This window comes from Leuresthes tenuis, unplaced genomic scaffold, assembly GCF_036924035.1.
Source record: "Leuresthes tenuis unplaced genomic scaffold, fLeuTen1.0.hap1 SCAF_7, whole genome shotgun sequence".
Classification (NCBI taxonomy): domain Eukaryota; kingdom Metazoa; phylum Chordata; class Actinopteri; order Atheriniformes; family Atherinopsidae; genus Leuresthes; species Leuresthes tenuis.
In genome coordinates, this window is record NW_027325361.1 from 14,712,401 (window position 1) to 14,732,618 (window position 20,218).

A 20,218-nucleotide genomic window follows, 5' to 3' on the forward strand; every position below is an offset into this window, starting at 1 on the left:
GTTACTTGGCCACTAGACAAATTAGAAGAGAAGCTTTACTGCAATCTTTACTACAACACTTGACAAATAAATTACATCTAGCACACGCATTATGTTGCATAGCAACCATTTATGCAACAATACTCAGAGTCAGGGAACCCTGAATCCAGCTCCTTGGCATTGAAATGCATGTGCAGACCTTGAAAAGGCCCAGGAAACATCTAGACAGTATCCTGAAATTCCAGCAGATACTGTTAAAACATGAAACATTTCTTTTGTTTTATCTTGGTCCCAGTTCCAACCGTGTCGCTTGAGATCCAGTTTTATGGTCAGTAGGAGGAACCCGTTTGATATTGCACTTCACAGACTCACGCTCGCATAATGTTACACTTTCCAGGATTTTGCAGTGTCCGTATCAGTCCATATCAGAGATAAAGTCCTGTTCCCAGCATCCTCCTCCACCTCAACCAGGTCATCTGGAGGTGGGACGGCTATCAGCTGATCAGTATGACATCGTCATTAGGCGAAACTCTGCAGGCATGAAAAAGAAGTGTGTTAGCCCATTTCTTTCATTGGAAGCACAAGAACAAGCCAGAGAAATCTTGAGTTCACAGACAAAGTATTTATTTAGGTCACAGGTAAAGTATGGCAGCGCTGGACTGTGACCGAGCCCTCGCAGGTCCTCCGTCAGAACGAGCCCAGACATTTGGAAATAGTTTTTATTTTTAGTGTTTATTTTCTCACATTTGTCTTACAGAGGCTGAATTTACACACGACCGAGTATAATTGGCCAGTTACTAGTGACATGAACAGGCCAACCAGTGTCCACGTCATGTTCTTTGGGATGTGATAAACAATGTGTGTGTGTGTGTGTTGTTTTATCTAATGTAACCAATCTGACGAGATAGAGAAGAAGCTTCCTCGGCCCCAATTATTTAGTCCAGTTATGCCTGAACCATTCAAGGACATACATTGTGTAGGATGAGCAGAGTGGACAAGTACAAAATAGGAACATAGACATTATGTATTCATATTCTGTATTTTTCTAAATAATCTAAGAACAAAGCCAATTCTAACAAGTATGAGGCAGTATCTCATCAACACCACTGTATAACAACAAATTATTCAATACTGTCCACATGAAGCCAATAGTAATGACCAATCGTGAATAAATAAAGTTTAGTTAATAAAATGCCTTAATACAAAAAAAATAAATAAATGAAAAAAAATATATATATTAGACATAAATAAAAAACAGAAACAGATTCAGATTATCTGGTTTCACAAAAGCCGCTGCAAGCGCTGCAATCATCCAGAGTTGCAGCACTGTGTTTCACAAATGTCTGACACACAGCTGACAGTGGCTGCACGAATGAACTACAGCTTGCGTGATGCAGATTTTATGAAATAGGCCTCATCCTCACACGAACCGTCTGGATGCGGTTTTTATAAAATTGGTAGTACTGTACGAGTGAAAATCCCACATCAGATGCTGATTCAAACTAATTGCATGCCATGTCTATCAGTTAAGCCTGAGGTCGTATTCCTAAGGCTTCCCTTTTCAAAGAGGTGGCTTCTTCAGATGGAATTTTGAACAGATTCTATGATGTTTTCTAAGAATTTCCCTTAAGGTGTAAAGTAAAACTGTTAGGGGCAGGAATGGGCACTTTTAGGAGGATCAAGAAAACACCTGAAAAGATATGCTGAAAGATAGCGGTTAAGCACTACAGATGAAAAACACTCAAGAATGTTTATAGTAGGTGTAATCCGAGATGTTTTTGTACTTCCTACTGAAACAATGTTTTTATGTATATATAAAAAATAAATAAAAATATCGATCACACCTCAGTGAGGTAGTGAGGTGAAGTTTTTGTCCCTTTCTTGCTCTAGGATTGTCCTGAAATGGCCTCGGGGCCAGGATACCTTGAAAGAGATTGAGGTAGTCTGTAAATACACAGATGATAAATTGCTCGTTAAACTCGTTACCCAAGGACCCTGAAATTTAAACCAGAAGCTGCTTTTGGGTTTTACTGGTATGTTTTACTCTAAAGTATTTAAGTGTTATTGTTGGGATAATTCCCCGCACAGACCATTAACCGGTTTTTAGGAGACATACCAGCACAAACATGCCCTTTTCTTCCCTGGTAATTCTACCTTCACACAGATTTGACACTAATACACAGAGACACAATTAGGGGATACAGAAGAGCTCTTAAATTACTGGTGACTGACTGCACCCATTCCAAGAACTGATCCACAAAACAAGCAGTTTGGCAAAAAAATATGGCAGCAATCAACAATGTGGAGTCAAGCAGTTCAGAGGGGCACAAGGATCTTCGAAGACATTCAGAAGCAAAGACGAAATGATGAGATCTTTCACGGGAGCTCAACCTCAGGAGAGTATCATCTCACTTCCTTTTTGACAGCTTTTGCACTGAATTTGGTTGGCTGCAAAGGATGAATCGTTTAAAAGAAATTATACAATTTAAAAAAAAAAAAAAAATCTGTTTATTTTCCAGAGATTTTATCTAAAGAACTGAGAACACCCTTGATTGCTCTATGACCAATCCAAATAAAATTCATTTTCAAAAAGAAGTTTTAAAGAGTGCACAAAGAGCATACAGAGCAAAATGGAGGACTGTGGACTAAATAAGACTAAAGATGTACATGAAAATGTTCAAATTTTCTCATCTAATCATAGCAGTGTCTCAAACACTTCATCTTTTGCCATTTCACTCAACGTAAACAGCTAATTCTGCATATGATACATCAAATTATGACAAATTTATACATTTTATTTATATTTGTTCTCTGCTTGAAGCAGAATAACTGCTGGGTTTCATCTTCCAAAGACCATCTGTCAGATTCTCATTCCCACAAAAGTCCAAGTCTTTTGAGGGTATGGATGCATTTCAGCAGTGAGGAAGCCCTACAGCCTTTAGGCACAACTTTGCACCCTGTTTCACATATTATATCCTGTCTTTGGCTAAGCTGCTTTATCATACTGAATATACTGTTTATATGAAGTGCACACGTTCAAGCCCAAAGACATTTCTATGCCTCTGAATGGTAATTTCAGTAACCGCGACAACCTTTGCCACACTTCCAAGTCAACATTAAGTTAATTTATAATAAATCAGAGACAATTTATTTAAAATTCTGCTGCACAATTTCAGAACAGCGCCAGCATATAAAGCACTACATGGCTTTTCACCAGAGAGACCTGTCAGATTTGTGGTTTTGGTTACGAGTTGGGAAGTCCCTTTATATTCTCTAGTTCCCATCTCTGAGCTGAGCCAAACCACTAAAAAACAGCCGCGCCCAGATAAGATGTAAAAATGAAAATGTTTTATGGTAAACTAAATTAAGCATCTTATTGTGCTTTATTAGCATTGTACTGTTCAATTAATAGTGGCCTAGAGACAAGCAGCCTGCAGTGGCTACTGGGATACTAGATCCGTCTTTGCATTATCTCAGGATCTTCCACTGAGCTTTTTCTGTGGAAGTGCAGATTTTTGGAACATTTTGTGTGTTGGTTTGGATGCTCTGCTGCTGGATTGGCTTCTGCTTGTAACCCTGGCAATCTCTTACAACCGTTATGATGCATAACCATAGTTACAAGACCGTTGGTAACCTGTTGGCGCAGCAGACTGAGCTTTCCAAAGTCAAAGAAATGCCTGGATTAGCTCCCCCAAAATCAAGATGAGTTCAAGAGGAGGGGAAGGTGAAAGAGGGTTAAACCAGTTCTTCCCTCGGTCGTCATTGGAGATGTGAGATCACTGGTCCCAATAGAATACTAATAATAATAATTATTAGTAATAATAATAATAAATATTGCAGCAATAAAATCTAACATCTGGGATTAACAGTGTGACCTTCTCTTTTTGGTTGGTCTCTATTTCCTACATTTTGTCCAGCTCAAGGAAAGGACAGTAAACTGCAATTTCTGTAACAAATGTTTTATAAATAAAGTTTTACTGATTCACCAGAATGTTGAGACACAATATGGTTTTTGAGGACAAAAGGTGATATATTGACGCCTAATAACTAGTCACAATTAAATCCAGACACGGGCAAACTCTTCCAAACTTAAACAAGATTAATGCTAAAGTAAATAATTATATAAGGATTTTAACAAATTTCATCCAAAGAGACGTCACCATATTTGCTAATCTAATTCTGGCCAGCAGATTGGGACAATAATACTTAAAGAACTATTTAGCCTGGTCAAAGACAGCAATTGTCTGCAATTACAGTCTGTAGTCTTTTCAAATTGCACAAATGACAAAACTTGTCGAAATCTAAAAGGTCACTAGCAGGTTTATGTTCATCTCCACCACAAGCTGCGTATTCAGTTGCATTAGTATTACATAATGCCTCTGTAACTGAGACAACCCTTCCTTAAACAATTAAACATGCAGAGCAGGAAACCCCGGATGGTCAAATGATAGGAAACAGCTCTCAAACGTGCAGGAAAGACTCCAGAGTCTGAGTGTTAACGTCTGGTGAAACAATAATGATGCAGGAGCCTTGAAAGCAGAAACAGCTGCATTATTCAGAGCTTACAAAGGACAGGAAACTCTTCCAATGCTGATGAATTCAGCTCTTTTCCCACGATAACATGAATAACTTTACTCTGTGTACAAACATTCAAAGCTCTGGAAGGAAGAATATGATCGTTTTTTGCCTAAACACTGCACAAAACTATACAAATGACTACAGTAGTTGTTTTTTCTGGGGTAAACAATATGATTTTGCACTAAGTCACAAAACAGCGCCACGCTTTTGAAGTGGAAAGTTGGACCAGAAACTGAATTTGTTGTCCGTTTACATGAGGCATTTCCCTGAACATTAGCCATAAACTCAACAGGGATACTGCACAAGAGATTCAATTTCAAAGAATTTGTAAAATCAGAAAAGAAAAGAAAGCAAACTCATTATGATATATTAGGAAATTGTTGTCCAACCAGTCATCCGATTACAACAAAGCGATTATGAAAGAGAGGAAATTGTATTTTGTAAATCTACTAAACAAAACCAAACACATTAGGGCGACACTATATTGTACCATGCAAGACACCACAAGAAAGATGATGAGTTCAACTTTAAACTCACAACAATCATCTTCTCAACCAACCGTGGTGCTGCAACAAAACCGTTCTGGTTCTTTCTATAGCCCAGTGTTGAGCATGACTTGTTTATTTGGAAGGCAACACAGCAAAGAGGGAGCTGTGGGGTGGAAGACTGAGGCTGTGGTGGTGGCAGGAGGGAAGGGGGGGGGGGTTCTTCCCAGTGTTCAGCCTCACAGTTTCTCTGTAATCAGTCCATCACTGGGTGTGTCTGCATAGCTCCCACCACTAATTTCATTGCTCTCAGACCACATAAGACTGAGCCAAACCACAGCACAGAGGAAACCTTGCTGCCTGCTGATGATGGGGATTGGCTCATAGAAAAGGAATGCACAGACAACAGAGGCTTATAGGAAATATGCCTACTAGCAACAAGATGTAAGCTATGAAAAATTAGGTTTAATTTAAATAAACTTTTATGTCCAATGTCTTTTCATTGTATGTTTAAGTTAATTTCACAATAGAGGACTGACAAAAAACCCAAAAACATATAACATATTATATTCCCTGATCAAGGCTGGTTACAGCTCTCCAATCAGTCAAACGAAACAAAAGCGAGTCAAACTATACATACTCAAAAGTAAATCCAGTTTCCAACAGCTATCTCTTTTCAAAAGAACAAATAAATAGTTTCTTTTGCATGAAAAGACAGACACTGTAGTAGCATATGATAATTCAAAGTCCTCATAAAATTGAGTTTAGTGCAATATAGTATCGGTGACACGAAATTGTCCACTAGGTACGAGTGTGAGCGCCCAGCCACTGGGGAGCATGAGCCAGTGTGTTTCTAGTGCCGGTCCCAAGCCCGGATAAATGGTGGGATTGTGTCAGGAAGGGCATCCAGGATAAAACATGTGCCAAATCAATGATGTGAGATCGACTCGCTGTGGCAGCCCCTGATAAAGGGAGAGGCTGAAAGAAGAAGAAGAAGAAGAAGAATCTGTCCTTGTTGGGCAAATGACAAAAAGGTGGTTTGCTTTATATATTGGAAAGAATATCTTTTTTAATTTCAGAACATAATCAAAGTGGGAACTTCTTTGGAGTCTAATGAAAAGCATTCTTAAGTTTCTAGTTTTAGCTAAACTGATGTGGCTTTGTGGGCGGTGTTTACTCAGGCCAGTGGTGCTGACCAATCAAAAGACATCTGTCTTCAAGACAAATGTGGGCATAATCTGAAACCATCTTTGTACTAATTACCATGTGTCAGACTCAAACCCTGATTGGCTTCAGACTTCAGTATATGGGAAGCACGCTCTTTCAGGAGAGTTGAGGAGAGGCAACTGCCGGTTTCCATAAAAAATAGCACAGGGAACAAATTAATTTCAAAAGAAAATATCATGAAATTGAGCATGAAACCAAGACTAAGTATTGTACATCTTTTCAGATTAAGTAATCAACTCTGGCAATGTGTGCAGGACTACATCTTAACTGCAGAACTGCTGATGATGCATGTACATGTGGCGACACTTGTGATGTTTGAAAGAAACTTTTAAACATCGTAGAATCTGTTCAAACATTTAGCATCATCAGCTCAACTTGATTGAAACGTCGACTTGGTAAAAAAAAAAAAAAAAGTATTAATTAATAAGCACCAGGTACCATCTACAATGTAAAAACTCAAAAAGAGATGGAAGTCAAACAGAACCAAGCAAAGAAAAGAGGTATTGTTGTGGTGAAATCTCAAATCAAACAGAAATCTAATTCTTACTAACAAATCTAAATTAGAAATTTAAACAAAGACATCTCATTGCAGAGGGCGGCTCCAAAATTTAAAATGTCTGTGAAGCAGAGTGTTTGAAAAGAGATTGAAGTATTAATGAAGCAGAGCAATGTCAATGCAAGCACCATCGTACCGTTGGCAGCAGCAGAGTACAGAGTGTTTGAGCTCAACGGCTGACTGGCCATTCTCCTCCACAACGGGAAAATCTTTCTGCTCTCGGAGGAACTTCTGCAGGTCTGTCAGCGGGAACCCATCTCTCTGGTATTTCTATTTGCAAATATTAAAAAAAAAGACAAGATAAAGACAGGATCTAATACACCAATTGACAGTTCAGAAGAAGCCCGACATATTTTACATGCAGAATTTTTGTTGAGTACCTAAATCTTTACTACATTCGTACTTTATTGCTTATTCATCTATAGCACAAGTTACCTGTGAATACAGTAGCTGCAGGTTTTTAACAGATGGATACTTTCAGTAGTAATTAAGCATTAAATATTCTTCCTAGAAAATTAATAATGAAAATTGCAACCTGAAGTTAGTCGGGTGGATTATTCAGTCCACTTAACTCCTTTTTCACTTATTTAAGTGTGACACTTATCTGCACAATGTTTCTGCAGCCATCTTATGCTGGATTTCTTTTAATATCATTTTTGTTCCTGAAAGATCCCTTTGGTTTATTTTGCAAGAGACAGACTTCCCCATGGACCAGTGTTAGTTTGACTAAATGTTAATTCTGAAGCAGTTTTAGTCCAGACCCAGGCAGAAGCAGTTCTTGGTTCCACATTAGCAGAGAACTGTTTCTGCTTTTTTCTTCGGCTTAGATGCAAAGAACTGGTTTGATTTTAGACACTGGGTCAAAACAAGCAATTTATAACTCTCTCAATCAAGGAGTCCTAGATATTATCTGACATTATTGAAATTGCCCCAAAACAGATCATCTTCTCGATTGTGTGGCTCCACGACCAGCTCCGAGTGATAATAAGCAACAGTTAGCAAAGACAAAAGAGGAACTGGACTTGGAAGGTCATGTGATATAAACAGCATGATTCCAAAGCAACAGAACATTCAGAAAAAAAAACAATTTTATGAATTTTTCACTTCACATGTGACAAGATTTATACGTGTAGATGTTCCGGAGGAAAGAAAAAAAATTGGTTGTAACTGGTTTATCTTTTTTAGGAGTAACAAGATTCAGATGCACCTTAGCTTTCACTTCACTCATTTAACTACCACATAATTACCTTGATGGTCTCATATGAATCAGTGATGAGGGCAATGAAGAGGGACAGCACCATGTAGATGAACAAGGAGATGAAGGAGTAGAGATAAGCCCGACTGAAGAGCCACACCAAAATATTTTTGTCTTTCAGCTGGGCAAAGGTGGTGAACATGTCGTCCCCGTTCAGCAGAGAAAACAGGCACTCTGCCACACGACTCAGGCCTTCAAACTATAGAGAAGTGGGGGAGGGGGGGGGGGTAAGAAACAGTCATCCCAACATGTCTGCATTGTTTGATTTGAGAAATATGAAACAAAAAAAGTCAGGAAAATAGGGCAGAAATGCATCCTTGTAACAAAAAGTCAAACCTAAACATTTCTGAAGGGTAGCCTCACCCCCACATGTCAGCAACACTTTACTACTCCTCCCAGGCAGGTGAGCAGAGGGTGCTACGAAACTGCTTAGGAAGGGTTCAAAGAATCAAGGAGGATCAGTTACTAACATCTCAGCACCAGACACCCACAAACACCTGTGGTGTTTGTCCACATCCTGAACAGTTCTGAGCTTTTTAGGTCCTCTGAGGGGGACCGACTCAATATAAGATGCACTGTGTACAGTTCAGTGAAAAGACAAACCTACACAAAGCCAAACTATACCGCACAGTGCTGCGAGGTTCATTTCTCCAACGAGGATCTTTGACTTTAGTCAAAACAAAAACTTGGTTTTTCATAAATGGTGTGAAGCAACGGCAAGGGGACTACGAGAAGACTGCAGAAGACTGAGACAACTGACAAGAGATGAAATGATAAAAGACAGAGAGGAAAACAAAGAGACAGATAGTTATTCAGGGAGTGTCTGAAAGTCAGACACGTACATTAAGACAGAAACCATGTTCCTCCAGAATGAGATAACATCTAAAAACAACACCCCTCTGCGACGCTATGGATCCAGGGCACAGCACTTGAAGACGTGTGGAAAGGCAAGTCCTAGGACATCCTTTGTTTATTCATTCAGTAAATACACAGAGGATCCTGGGCTGACAGCACACAACGTGGGACTCCCCCAGCCACCGCAGTGTAAACGCAGAGTATCGATATCTGAAAACAGCGCTGAGCATACTGTGGAACTGAAACCTATTTTACATTAACTGTAGAAACAGGCTCACAGTTGGACAAATAACTTTTCCCTTCTAATGGATATGTATTGAAAACTGCAATTAATGCAATAATAATTATGGACATTTCATGTCATTTTTTCATGTAGACCTCAAGTATTCGAAAATATGTGCCATTCGTGAAACAGTGATACAAAAGTGCAGTTTGTTCATTTCTTCGTGACACAATCAAGTAGTCCAATGATCATGCTTCAAAAAAAATAAATAAATAAATCTGCCTTTAATATACAGTTTGACTTGGAAATATTTGGATACGGTCACCATTTTTGCCATTTTAGCCGTTTACAGAAACAAGGTACAGTTATATGACGACAATACGTTTTTTTTTTAATTTGAAGGAATTCGTATCTAAATTGGAAGGCAGACTTACAAACTTTAACTTTTCAATGTGAAGAATCTTTGTTTTTTTTCCAGAATCTTCAGTATAATTGAAGAAATTAACAACATAAATACAATGTTAACTTTTCATACTCGTTTCACTCATTGAAAAGAAGTATCTTAAACAGCTGCTATAAGTAAACCCCAAACCTTCTGGTATACGGCCAATATGATAAATATTTTGTCGCCATCCAAATATTTCCAGACTCAACTGTATTTACAGAAGTAACGCCTCTTTAGTTTAAGACGATCAACAAATTTGAATGTGCTCAGAAGGCGCTGATGAGGAACAGCTGCTCTCTGTTCCCCACGCATCTACCTCTGCAGAGGATGACTTCTTTCAACGCCCTCTTGTCCTCAGACTTCCGTAAATTATTTATCTTAATGAGTAAGGAGAGCTAAACATACTCCTCTTTCCTGATGGCATTTGATGTCCAGGAATCTCCAGTTAATGTGACCATCTGTCTGGGCTTAAAGGCATGGTGTAATCGCTTGATTTCTGTTAAAGCAGGTTGACTTTCAGTTGAAATCTCATAGCTATTGCTTACTGTAGCCTAAACAGATTTTTTATTTATTACCAATATTAAAATAGATATAAATTTGATCCATTTTTGTCACTTTAGAAAACTTATCTGGAAAAATGATATTTTTCAGATTTTTTTTTTCCCCTGTTGGCTTAAGATGCTTGTTATGAAGTTAAAGGCTCATGATTACCCAACTGCTGCCCACTGAAGCCAGAGGACTGATGAGAAAGGGCACACTGACACCTTGTGGCTACATCGTCCACTTACAGGGTCTTGAAAATACTGAAAACAGCAGTGATCTCAGAAGACCCCAATATTGTTATCATCATTATTCTTAACTTCCTCATTCAAAGTATATATTTTAAAACAGCAAAAGCAGTTGCTGGAGACAATAATTCTAATAAAACTTAACAATCACAGACTCATCAGGCTGCCAGAACCAACATGTTTACACACCTGGGTCCAATTTCCATAAACTTCCCATCTTAAATATTAAGTCATGATAAAGAGTAGAATATAGTACATTTAGCCTCTGTAATACCAAAATGTAGAAGAATTCTAGCTTTAAGAATCCTGACTTATCTCAGATAAGTAAAGAATGAAAAGCCCATCAAACACTAATTATCATCGTCCATCTTCAAGCAACCAACTCTGCTTTTCTGATCTCACTAAGCTATAAAAATACACTGAAACGTCCAAAAGAGTTCTAAATTGCTTACTGTCGTTGCCACATATGTCGGGCTGAAAGACATAATGGGCTACTTTTGCAAACAGATTTGTCAATCACCCATCTTGATTGGTCAGCCTCTTCAAAGTAGTTGCTCAGAGAACTGCAGGATTGTGGCTGGAGCTAGCTTTATTAACAAGGAGTTTGTCATAAAACCAGAACACAGTCTCATTAGAGTCAGCCAGAAACATCTCAATGTTTCTCAAGTTCATGCTGCTGATATTTCTGTGGTTGTGTAAAAGTAAGCAGAAATAACAAGATGTGCTCTCGCTCTCTGTTGGAAACGGGAACATTAAAGAAGAGCTAAACAGCCATCCTGAAATAATGTCTGTTTAATACATTCCTCCTATCTTAGGTTAGGAAAGGAACTTGAACCTGGCAACGTTTTTCCCTTTTCCTAAATTTGGTTGTACCCCTAATCACGAAGCTTACCAAACAGTTAACATCGTCTGCACGGTAAATATTTCTGTAATATGGCCCCTATTGTAGGTGCTCAAACTAATCAAATGTTGTACAGAACAACAAGATCATCTTTGTCTTTATAAACACCAACATACAGATTCAGAGAGTACTTCAGGTCAGCATTTTTTACGGTGTTAATGTTAAAAGATAAGACAAGTGCATTTTTAGGGTATATTGACAGAAACATAACTTCAGTGAATTTAAAGGAATGAAGGAGTATCTTCATTCAGCTTCATACATTTGGCGTCAGCAGTTCTGCGTGAATAAGCAGGATTAGTCACTGCTCGACAGTTTCCCCTCCTGTAAGGTTCACACACTTCTCACAGCAACAATCAGAGCAGGGACTGAGACGAGCAACAGTCCCACCATCAGGTCTCCGACTGCCTCTGCTCTTCTTAAACCCGTAACAATTTACCTTCTCGTGGTATGGCCCCAGTACAATCCATCCGCAGAACGTATAGCCAAGGTAAATCATGCCAGCACAGCAGCAGAAACGCAGGACTTTGGGGAAGGCTGCTTTCATGGTTAAAATCAGGACCTAAACACACAAGTATGCAGGAGATGGGTAATAATTAACCATAAATCAAACACTATAAAATCACATCTGAGGACAGGTTCATAGCTTAAATTTTCTTAACGCAATTTTTCAAAAACAACAGTTTCCGTTCATCAGTCCCTTAAATTCATAGGCAGGCTGTTACTGCAGATCCTCAAACTGAAAACATCTGTTATGGTGGTCTGAGTTTCTTTGCCAAAGCCTGCACAACAACAGGAAAAGAGAGATTCTGACTCACATTGTATTTTTGGAAGTATCCCAGGTATCTGATCACACCGACCCACACCATCAATGTGGATGTTCCCAGGAAGATACTGCACACATCGTAACTTGTCAAACTCTACAAAAGATGAGGAGAAACCACAAAGAGAACCGAGATGCAGCATCAGAAAACTGATTGAAGTAGAGCATGTGCCTTTAAATACTGACAAAAAAAAAAGAATATGTACATTACAGCACTACTCAACGTGAATCGAATACCATTTACAATCAAACAGTAGATGATATCAATACACAATATGTTTAGAACATTGATTAAAAAGAAAAGTTAAAATGTGGTTTGAAAAGTTGATGGAAACAAAAAATAGCTATGCTTGTAGGTACTCTAATGGATTGAATAAAGAAAGTTATTTAACCTACATATAAAGACTTGAACTGAGAGTTCTGCTTTGATATGATCGGGACATGACTACTTTAATTACATGGTGAGAACTTAAAGTAGAATGAGGAATCAACTGCTTCAAAAATGTTTCCAGAACCTGGGGAGGATTCATCCCTGCATAAGACCTGGTTTTCAGTCCAGTTCTTGTGTCATTTGGCATAGCTCAGCCTTTTCTCCCTGTTTCCCCTCCTTAACAATGGCTTGCTGACAGCCAGCCTTCCGTGGATGAGGCTTCAGTGAACAGTAAATTGATCGACTGAAGAGTAGACGACCATTTTTGCTTGAATGATTCAGAGGTCAGTGTTAAGTGGCTTAACAAACAGACTGAAAATGAGTGGGTAAAAAAAAGCAGCCGATTTCCAAAGACAAACTTTCAGAAAGCCTGGAAAACTATTCCTCACAAGTACTTTAAAAGATTACAAGAAAGTGTTTAGTGCTACTTTCTATGGCCATAAACAGCACACTCTGGTTAAAACAGATCTTTATCGTATCTGCGTTGTGTCATTTCATTCCAAAGGTCAAACACAGGATAACAGCTACCCTATGCCCTGAGCTTGCAGTGCAATTCCTGAGTGAGTAACTCGATGTAAAATCAAAAGTGAAGCCATACAGTGTACTCTACGTTTATTTACACATACAAGATAGACACAGAATCGAGGTCTAACAAGTTAAGCCAATGTGGAAGTGCCTTAAACGTGTGTTCTTTTGAATGGCGACTACTCCGTTTACAAAGGAAAATCAGATGGCTTGAAAGTCATGGGGAAAATAACCACAATTCCAATTTGATTCATCACCTCATTAACATTCTTAAAAATAGTTTTTTAGTTGTTGCCCCCCAGCTCTACGTCTGACCTTCCTCTCACTTATATTGTACATTTCTGAAAAGCAAAGATGGTGATGGCAAAAGAAGCTTCAAAACAGTAGTCCACAGAGCCATAGCTGATATTCTGTTGGCTATGTTTATTTTCATATGCATTTCCTGTTTCTATATTACAACAGTACTGTGATGGTCTTAGTCCTTTCTCTGACGTGGTTTGACTCAGACAGACTCATGTTGGTCTCTCCCTTGCCCACAGTTTCAACCCTAAAACTTGTGACAATGATTATTATGACCATGTTTTACTGGATCCAGCCTGTTTCCTGTGAAAAAAGTTTTTTTTTTGCTTGTAAAGTAATAAAAACCCTCGTCTCATGTGACATCAGCTCTGGTTTTCTTGCATCTCCACCTGTCTGTCACACTATGCACTAGATCTCTTTACATTCCTCGGTCCATTTTAAATTTTGGCAGCTGTGTCTTTATCTGAGTCAGATACATTAGCAACAACATTTTTTTTTGTTTTTCTTCTCACTGGCTTCTGCCTCTGATCAGATCAATATCTGGCACTTGCACATGCGCTCAATTTCACGTTGATAAGTGCTGCGATAAACATTTTTAACCAGGCTGTGTTGAGGCAGCTAAAGCTTACCTTCGCTTGTATTTCCATCTTTAGTATGGATCCAACTATGGCCAAGATGTCGCTGACGATGACCAGCACATACCAGCCATTCAGAAACTCCCGCTGGTCGTCTTCACACACTTTACGGTTGAAGTTCTCATCAAGGAATCGGGAGAATCTCTTGAAAAAAAAAAGACAGCATTTCAAAATAAGTGCTTCATGAATAATTCAACTGAATTCAATAATATTTTAATCTAAGAAGGTAAAGTATATATCTCCAGTAAAGTGTAGTTATACTGTATAACTGATAACCCAAATGAAAAAAAGAAATAATAAAAAAAATCAGTTGACAGACATTTGGAAATTTGAAGTGTAGATGGGCAATGGTGGGGTTGAAACCGCCATAAAATTGTTGTTGTAGGTTGGCAAAAAACAACTAGGCTGATGGTGTCCCACACAGTGTCAGCACATGACAAAGATGAACTCTCTCAGTAGACAATATGGACAGACAACTCAGAGCCAACAGTCCAAGATCTGGGGTGCAGAAATGCTCCTTCACAATAATGGACCACATTATCTGTTGTTAACAAGCTCTGTAATCCCTCCTCCTTTACTGTTACCTCTCTGTCTGCAGTCTGAAAGCTGGGTAGAAAGGTGACAGAGTCCTTCCTGCAGCCACGTCTCAATGAAACAAAGAACATTGCCTTCTGCTGCTTCCTCCTTAGGGCTCCATGCATTGCTCATTATATCTACTAGCGATCTCATGAGGTTAGAGGGAAGAATGAAGTTCAAACTTTTTCCTTCCATCTCTCCGTTTTCGTTACAACTCTGCATCCGACTGTAGGACCCATGCAAACAACTCTCCCATTGGCATAATCATGCATAATAATGATAAAAAAAATTGAAAAAGAAAATCCAGAAATACTAGCAGAAAATATTCCTGGTTCTGGATTTTCAAAAGAAAAAAAAGCTCATCTGAAATTCTGAAGATACAAACCAAGACAATATTTTTAGAGGTACTGAAGCAGGCCTATTCTGGGATTTATTAATAACCGTTTGAATTAATTTAATATATTAATTCTACCACTACACCATTATCATTGCACGAGGAAAAAGCAAGCAGATTGTGTGCAAAAACAGTATTACGTGTGTAGTGCAGGAATGACTGATGATTTCAGCCAATAGGGACTAGCCAAGAGTTTCAGGGATAAAAAAAAAAAAAAAAAAAAGTCCTGCAGTGCGAGCAGAGCAGCTGACCTGTAGTAGCCTGACAGCCAGTACGATGGAGCGCGTGCACAGCACTGCAGAAGTGATGCAAACCAGAATCACAAAGCCATCAAACACCAGCAGATAGTGGGTGTTCTTCTGAGCTGGAACAGACAATAAAAGTGAGAGCTTCGGTGAGAGGGTTTATCTCTTACATAACTCCCAAACACTCATGCTGATATGGTTCTGAAAGGAAACACCTTCCTAACTGTCAACTGTAACTGGACAAAACTCCCAGTTATGAACTTTTTTTTCTGAGAGAAAGCAGAACTTTTGGGGCTAAACGGCTCTCAAATAAATTGATCCGTCCTCATCTGTTTCAGGGCAAAAGAAAAGGCCAGGTTTGGTGAACTACCAGTTCAATACAAAAAAATAATTAAAAAAAATAGGATTTATTGACAAAATTTGTTATTTAAAAGGTTTTGAGTCACTCTTTCTCATAATTAAGAAGTATTTTTGGAAAAGCCAAAACATTGAATTGTCATTAAAAACTGTTCTGCTTTTCTTCTTTGTTGTGTTTATTCATTTATACATTTCCTTTGAACATGGAGAGCTACACTCTACCTGTCCCAGATATCTTCCAGTCTCGGCATGCGCTGCTTTCAGAATCTATGTCCAGGAATACTTTCACCTTCCCGCTGTGACACTGGTTATCAAACGTGATCTGCAAACAAAGACGAAAAATGTCAAAGTGTTAATCATGACACCGCCCAGTCAGTTCCATTTCAAACCCAGTGTGACACGTTTTTATTCCTGGAAATGTATACCGTAACATAGAAGGAGTAGCAGTCGGGTAACTCCCGTGAACGAACTGTCTGCAGGTTGATTCCCTTCAGCTGGAAGGTTGCCTTGATGTCAACAAGCCTGAAAAGAAAGTGGGGCTGGTAACGTGAAGAGGTGATTTCGAGGAGTGAAGGAAATATATATCTTAGCAGCATGTATATTTTGGCACTGTGTACCTGTAAAAGTCCAATTCAAAAAAGGATGCATTCTTTGTTTTCCATTGGTTTGCCGTCTTTGGATCGTGAGACATGCAGACTGAGACGAAGGAGAGATAGAAAAATGAGAATTTTCTGGGGTCTCAAACACTTGAACTTTTCATTATGGTGTAAATTAAATACATGTTACAGTTTGCCTACAACAGAGCTAAATAAAACCCATGCATCCAATCCACAATCATTGCAGACAGTGGGAAAAACTGTACTGTGCACTTTACAATTAAAATAACAGGGTGAAATATTTCTTCTTTGAATAAAGAAGAACACAATGTGATGAAGATGTTGATAACCAAAGTCACTCATGATACTGCTGGGCTTAAAACTAAAATGAATAAAGAAATGAAAAAATAAATCAATAAACGAAAAAAATAAATCTCACCGGTTTCCAACTGGGCGTCAATGTCAAAGGCCTCATCTGAGGGCTGCACACTGCCTCTCTTATAGTACTCTTTACAGATAATGAGAGGCTGCACCTTGCCATCTTCATCCTCCGCATAACTGATAGGACCCACAGAGAGCTGGCCCAACTGACTGTACTGTGAATAAAAGAGGCCTCAGGTAAAAAAAAAAAAAAACAGACTGGGTCAGAGTGATTTACATAATGTAGAGCAGCTGGAAAGGGCCATATAAAAGCAAAAAAAAATTAAAAGCACATAGAAACATTAACATTAGCAACCAATGTCAGTCAACTTGTCCACAGGGATCTGAACAGAGACCATGATGTGATGTTTAGCTACAGTATGGACACGAAATCAGTATAACAAGCAGAACACATGTTCATGTAAATGCACTATTAAATTATTAACAGTTTCTTCCCCCTGCAATCTGCATCAGGAAATGGCGAGGACATGGTGTTCGCTGAAAGCAGGGATCACGTGGCTTACATGCGTCATGTTAGTTTGGCTTTTGGGTGCGCTGAAGGTGTCTCCTACACTCTTTAAAAATCTGTATTTATAGCCAAATGCGAGTCTGTTTTGCTGAAAAGGTCTTCCATATCTCAGAAATTTGGCCAGGTTTGGGGTTTTTGTTTGCCAACAGTTGAAAAACAGCACAGCAAACAACACTGAAAGCATCCACAGGTTCGACTTACCTGATCTAGGACGTAATAAAGACTGTCATAGACAGCTTGCTGGGTGTAAACAGCCACACAGTAGTCGTCCTCATCAACCCCACTGTAGTCCTTCAGAAAGAGGTTTTTCAGGGCCATGGTGTTTTCCTCCTTATAGGCAACCACCAGCTGATTGTTGAGGCCAAACAGGACGAGCTGTGAGGACAACAAGAAGGAAAGTGAATACTTGATACAAATGCTACCAGAATTATTCATGAATGGAGATCAAACTAGGGCAGTAACAACTTGAGAACTTTTGCGTGGAACAGAAAAGCACCTACAGTAGCTTTATTTATTAACAAAGCTGCCCTCGGGTGATTGTTAAAAAATAAACCTCGACACAGTTCAGTACGGTAGGGTTACTTATTTCTGCAAGTGACATTTTTTAAGCACCATTAACTTCACTTCTGAAGTAAGATAAGAGTGAGGTTCTTTTGAGAAGTTTTTGTGTTTTGTTTCGACCTTTTTTCTGCAGTAGCATTGAGATGAATCACTAAATTTCTTCAGTGTCAGCACTGGTAAAAAGAGAGAAGTGAGGACAGTTGCAAGCATGTATTTCATACTCTCACAATGATACAATCTGGCTATTTACGACCCAGAGTAATTGTCAGAATTTGTCCACACACAGGCACAAATTCGTGTACATTTAGACTTCTGTTCCAGGACGGATTTTCCATGCCATCTCCAGATCTTTCCAAACCTACAAGGGGGGAGTCTGCTGAACATACTTGTGTGGTGATCATGATGATCTTCAGAATCTGGACTCCCATTTTCCAGGGTAAATGTCGGCGGGCCCTGTACTTCTCACACGGGCTCATGAAGTAGTATTTCAGGTCATCTCTCAGGTTCTCCTCTTTGATAACATCTTGAATCATGACAGAGCTGAAAGAAGAAGAAAAAGCACTTAATACTTCTCTGAATGCTTTACCTCGTGTTTCCGTGCAGAAATGCAGAGCAAAATGCAGAAGTGAAAGTGTGAAAAGGCAGTTATTTCGTGTGAAATTGTTTTGTTAGTGCAACGGACTGCAGAATAACTCTATGTACAGAGTACAGTGCCTGTATTCAGGGTGCTGCCTAGGTTCAAGTCCAAGGTTGGCTCACTGAGTGTACTTTCAATATTTTCCCAACAGTTTGTCAACCACAAACACAGTGCAGACCTCATGCTGCATTTTTCCGTTTTCAGGTTTGTCAAACATCAAGTTTCAGAGTTATAAAGTTTGAGCCTACATGGTTACATCTTTGGTCACATCATCAAATCATATCATTTCATAAAAAATTACCTGGGTTGTTGTTGTTTTAATCGACTGATAACAGCAGCGGTTTAATTTCTCACGAGGTTTTACCAGGTGTTTTAGCGGTCAACCTATTTAAGGAACATCTTTCAAAAAAAGAATTCAAAGTACTTTCAAATTCTCAGCAACATTTAAAAGGCTTATTATCTTAAACCCACTCACCTTATTGAATTGCTTCTATCCAGATAACGAACCAGTAACTCCATGATTGATTGCCCACGTGAAAAAAGACACCATTTAATCGAGAGAGGTTGTGACAGGGCTGGCGGAAACTTCGCGCAGCAGAGAGTCTTTCCTTTCCTAAGCTTTCTGTATGACCACGAAGCCTCCAGTCAGCCAATCAGGAAATGAGTGTCAGGCGGCGTTCAGGTGCGCAATCTACGGCGCGAGAGTCGCCTGTGGAGTGACACGAGTGCTGCAGAAAACCGTAAAATAACTGGAGGCATTTCCATCAGTTTCCCTTTCATCCTAAATTAAGTTTGTAAGTACATTACATTCAGGGGTGGATTGGCCATAGGGAGTACCGGGAGTTTTCCCGTTGGACGGTCAGTAATGGTCCGGCAGTGGCTGACCTCTTTTTTTTTTTTTTGTATGTATGTAAAGACGCATAAGAGGCCCAATGGCCCTATGACAGGCCCAGTAGTCCCACCCACACATTTTCCAGACCCCCCCTCGTCAAATCACCTTTAATGATGAGCTACTGACACATCATTAGCAATCTGTGAGAGAGAAGAGAAAGCAAAAATGGAAAAAAAAAAACGAAAAGGCGGTGCAGAAAAACTGAGGGAAAAGAACAAAAAAAAACTCTCGCAACTGATGCTGCTAAGAGCAGAAATATAATAAACATGTTTGCTGCTGCGGGGGCCGGCGGCGGTGGCGTCGGTCTGTCGTCCGACAGTGAAAGTGAGGCTCCCGCTGCCATGTGGTACAGGAGGGGGGAGGAGGGGATTAGTGGTGGTGATAGCAGGTGTGTGTGCCAGCTAACATGTTGAGGATAAACATTCATTCACGAAATGTTCAGAAACGTAAAGTCTATGAACTTTACTTGACATTACAGATAGCGTGCGGTGCGAATCTAGTTCTAAAGTGTTGGAAAATGTCATACTATCCTGATTAATTAACCACTATTTTATGGAGGTGTGGTTTGAGCATGCAGATCTGCTTTTTCACAATTTTTACAATTACAAATCAGGTCACCAGAGTTAAAGTGTTTTAAGTATCAATACACTTTCTTCAAGCCCACTGTCCAATTTGTTCAAATATACTTTACCTATTTTTTTCTGTCGGTGTTTTTGGTTTATCTACTATTGCTTTTCTTTTTTTTTAACACTTATTTATGGAAATTTTCAGATTAAATTACATCAAATAAGAGACAAGGAGACAATGAGCCATTTCACATTATACAGTTAAAACTAATGAAACACTGATTAACTACACAATTAAACATCTGCATACATATTAGGGGTGTTCAAACATATTCCGTTCTATTTCTCTACTTTTCACGTCCAGGTTTGTGCCCAGTACATCATCTCTCTCACCAGAGACCCCAAGCCCACCCTTCAGCTATGTTTTAACCATCAACAAGTAA

General features: G+C 39.1%; 1 protein-coding gene across 2 annotated transcripts; it reads right to left on the reverse strand.

Annotated features, from left to right (window-relative positions):
* Positions 1–17: 17 nt before the first annotated feature.
* On the reverse strand, positions 18–19,109 carry mcoln2 (mucolipin TRP cation channel 2). Of its 2 annotated transcripts, none has more exons than XM_072389452.1 (14): positions 18,793–19,109; positions 18,067–18,220; positions 17,321–17,494; positions 16,610–16,766; positions 16,192–16,270; positions 16,000–16,096; positions 15,797–15,896; positions 15,224–15,336; positions 13,997–14,146; positions 12,108–12,209; positions 11,729–11,851; positions 8,073–8,279; positions 6,962–7,095; positions 18–510 (listed from the first exon to the last, which is right to left on the reverse strand). In XM_072389452.1, exons 1-14 carry the CDS (start codon positions 18,834–18,836, stop codon positions 474–476), a joined length of 1,671 nt encoding a protein of 556 aa, XP_072245553.1. In that variant the 5' UTR covers positions 18,837–19,109; the 3' UTR covers positions 18–473. The 2 variants fall into 2 exon arrangements, with proteins under 2 accessions (XP_072245553.1, XP_072245554.1); XM_072389453.1 differs by lacking the exon at positions 18,793–19,109 and adding an exon at positions 18,619–18,679.
* Positions 19,110–20,218: the final 1,109 nt, after the last annotated feature.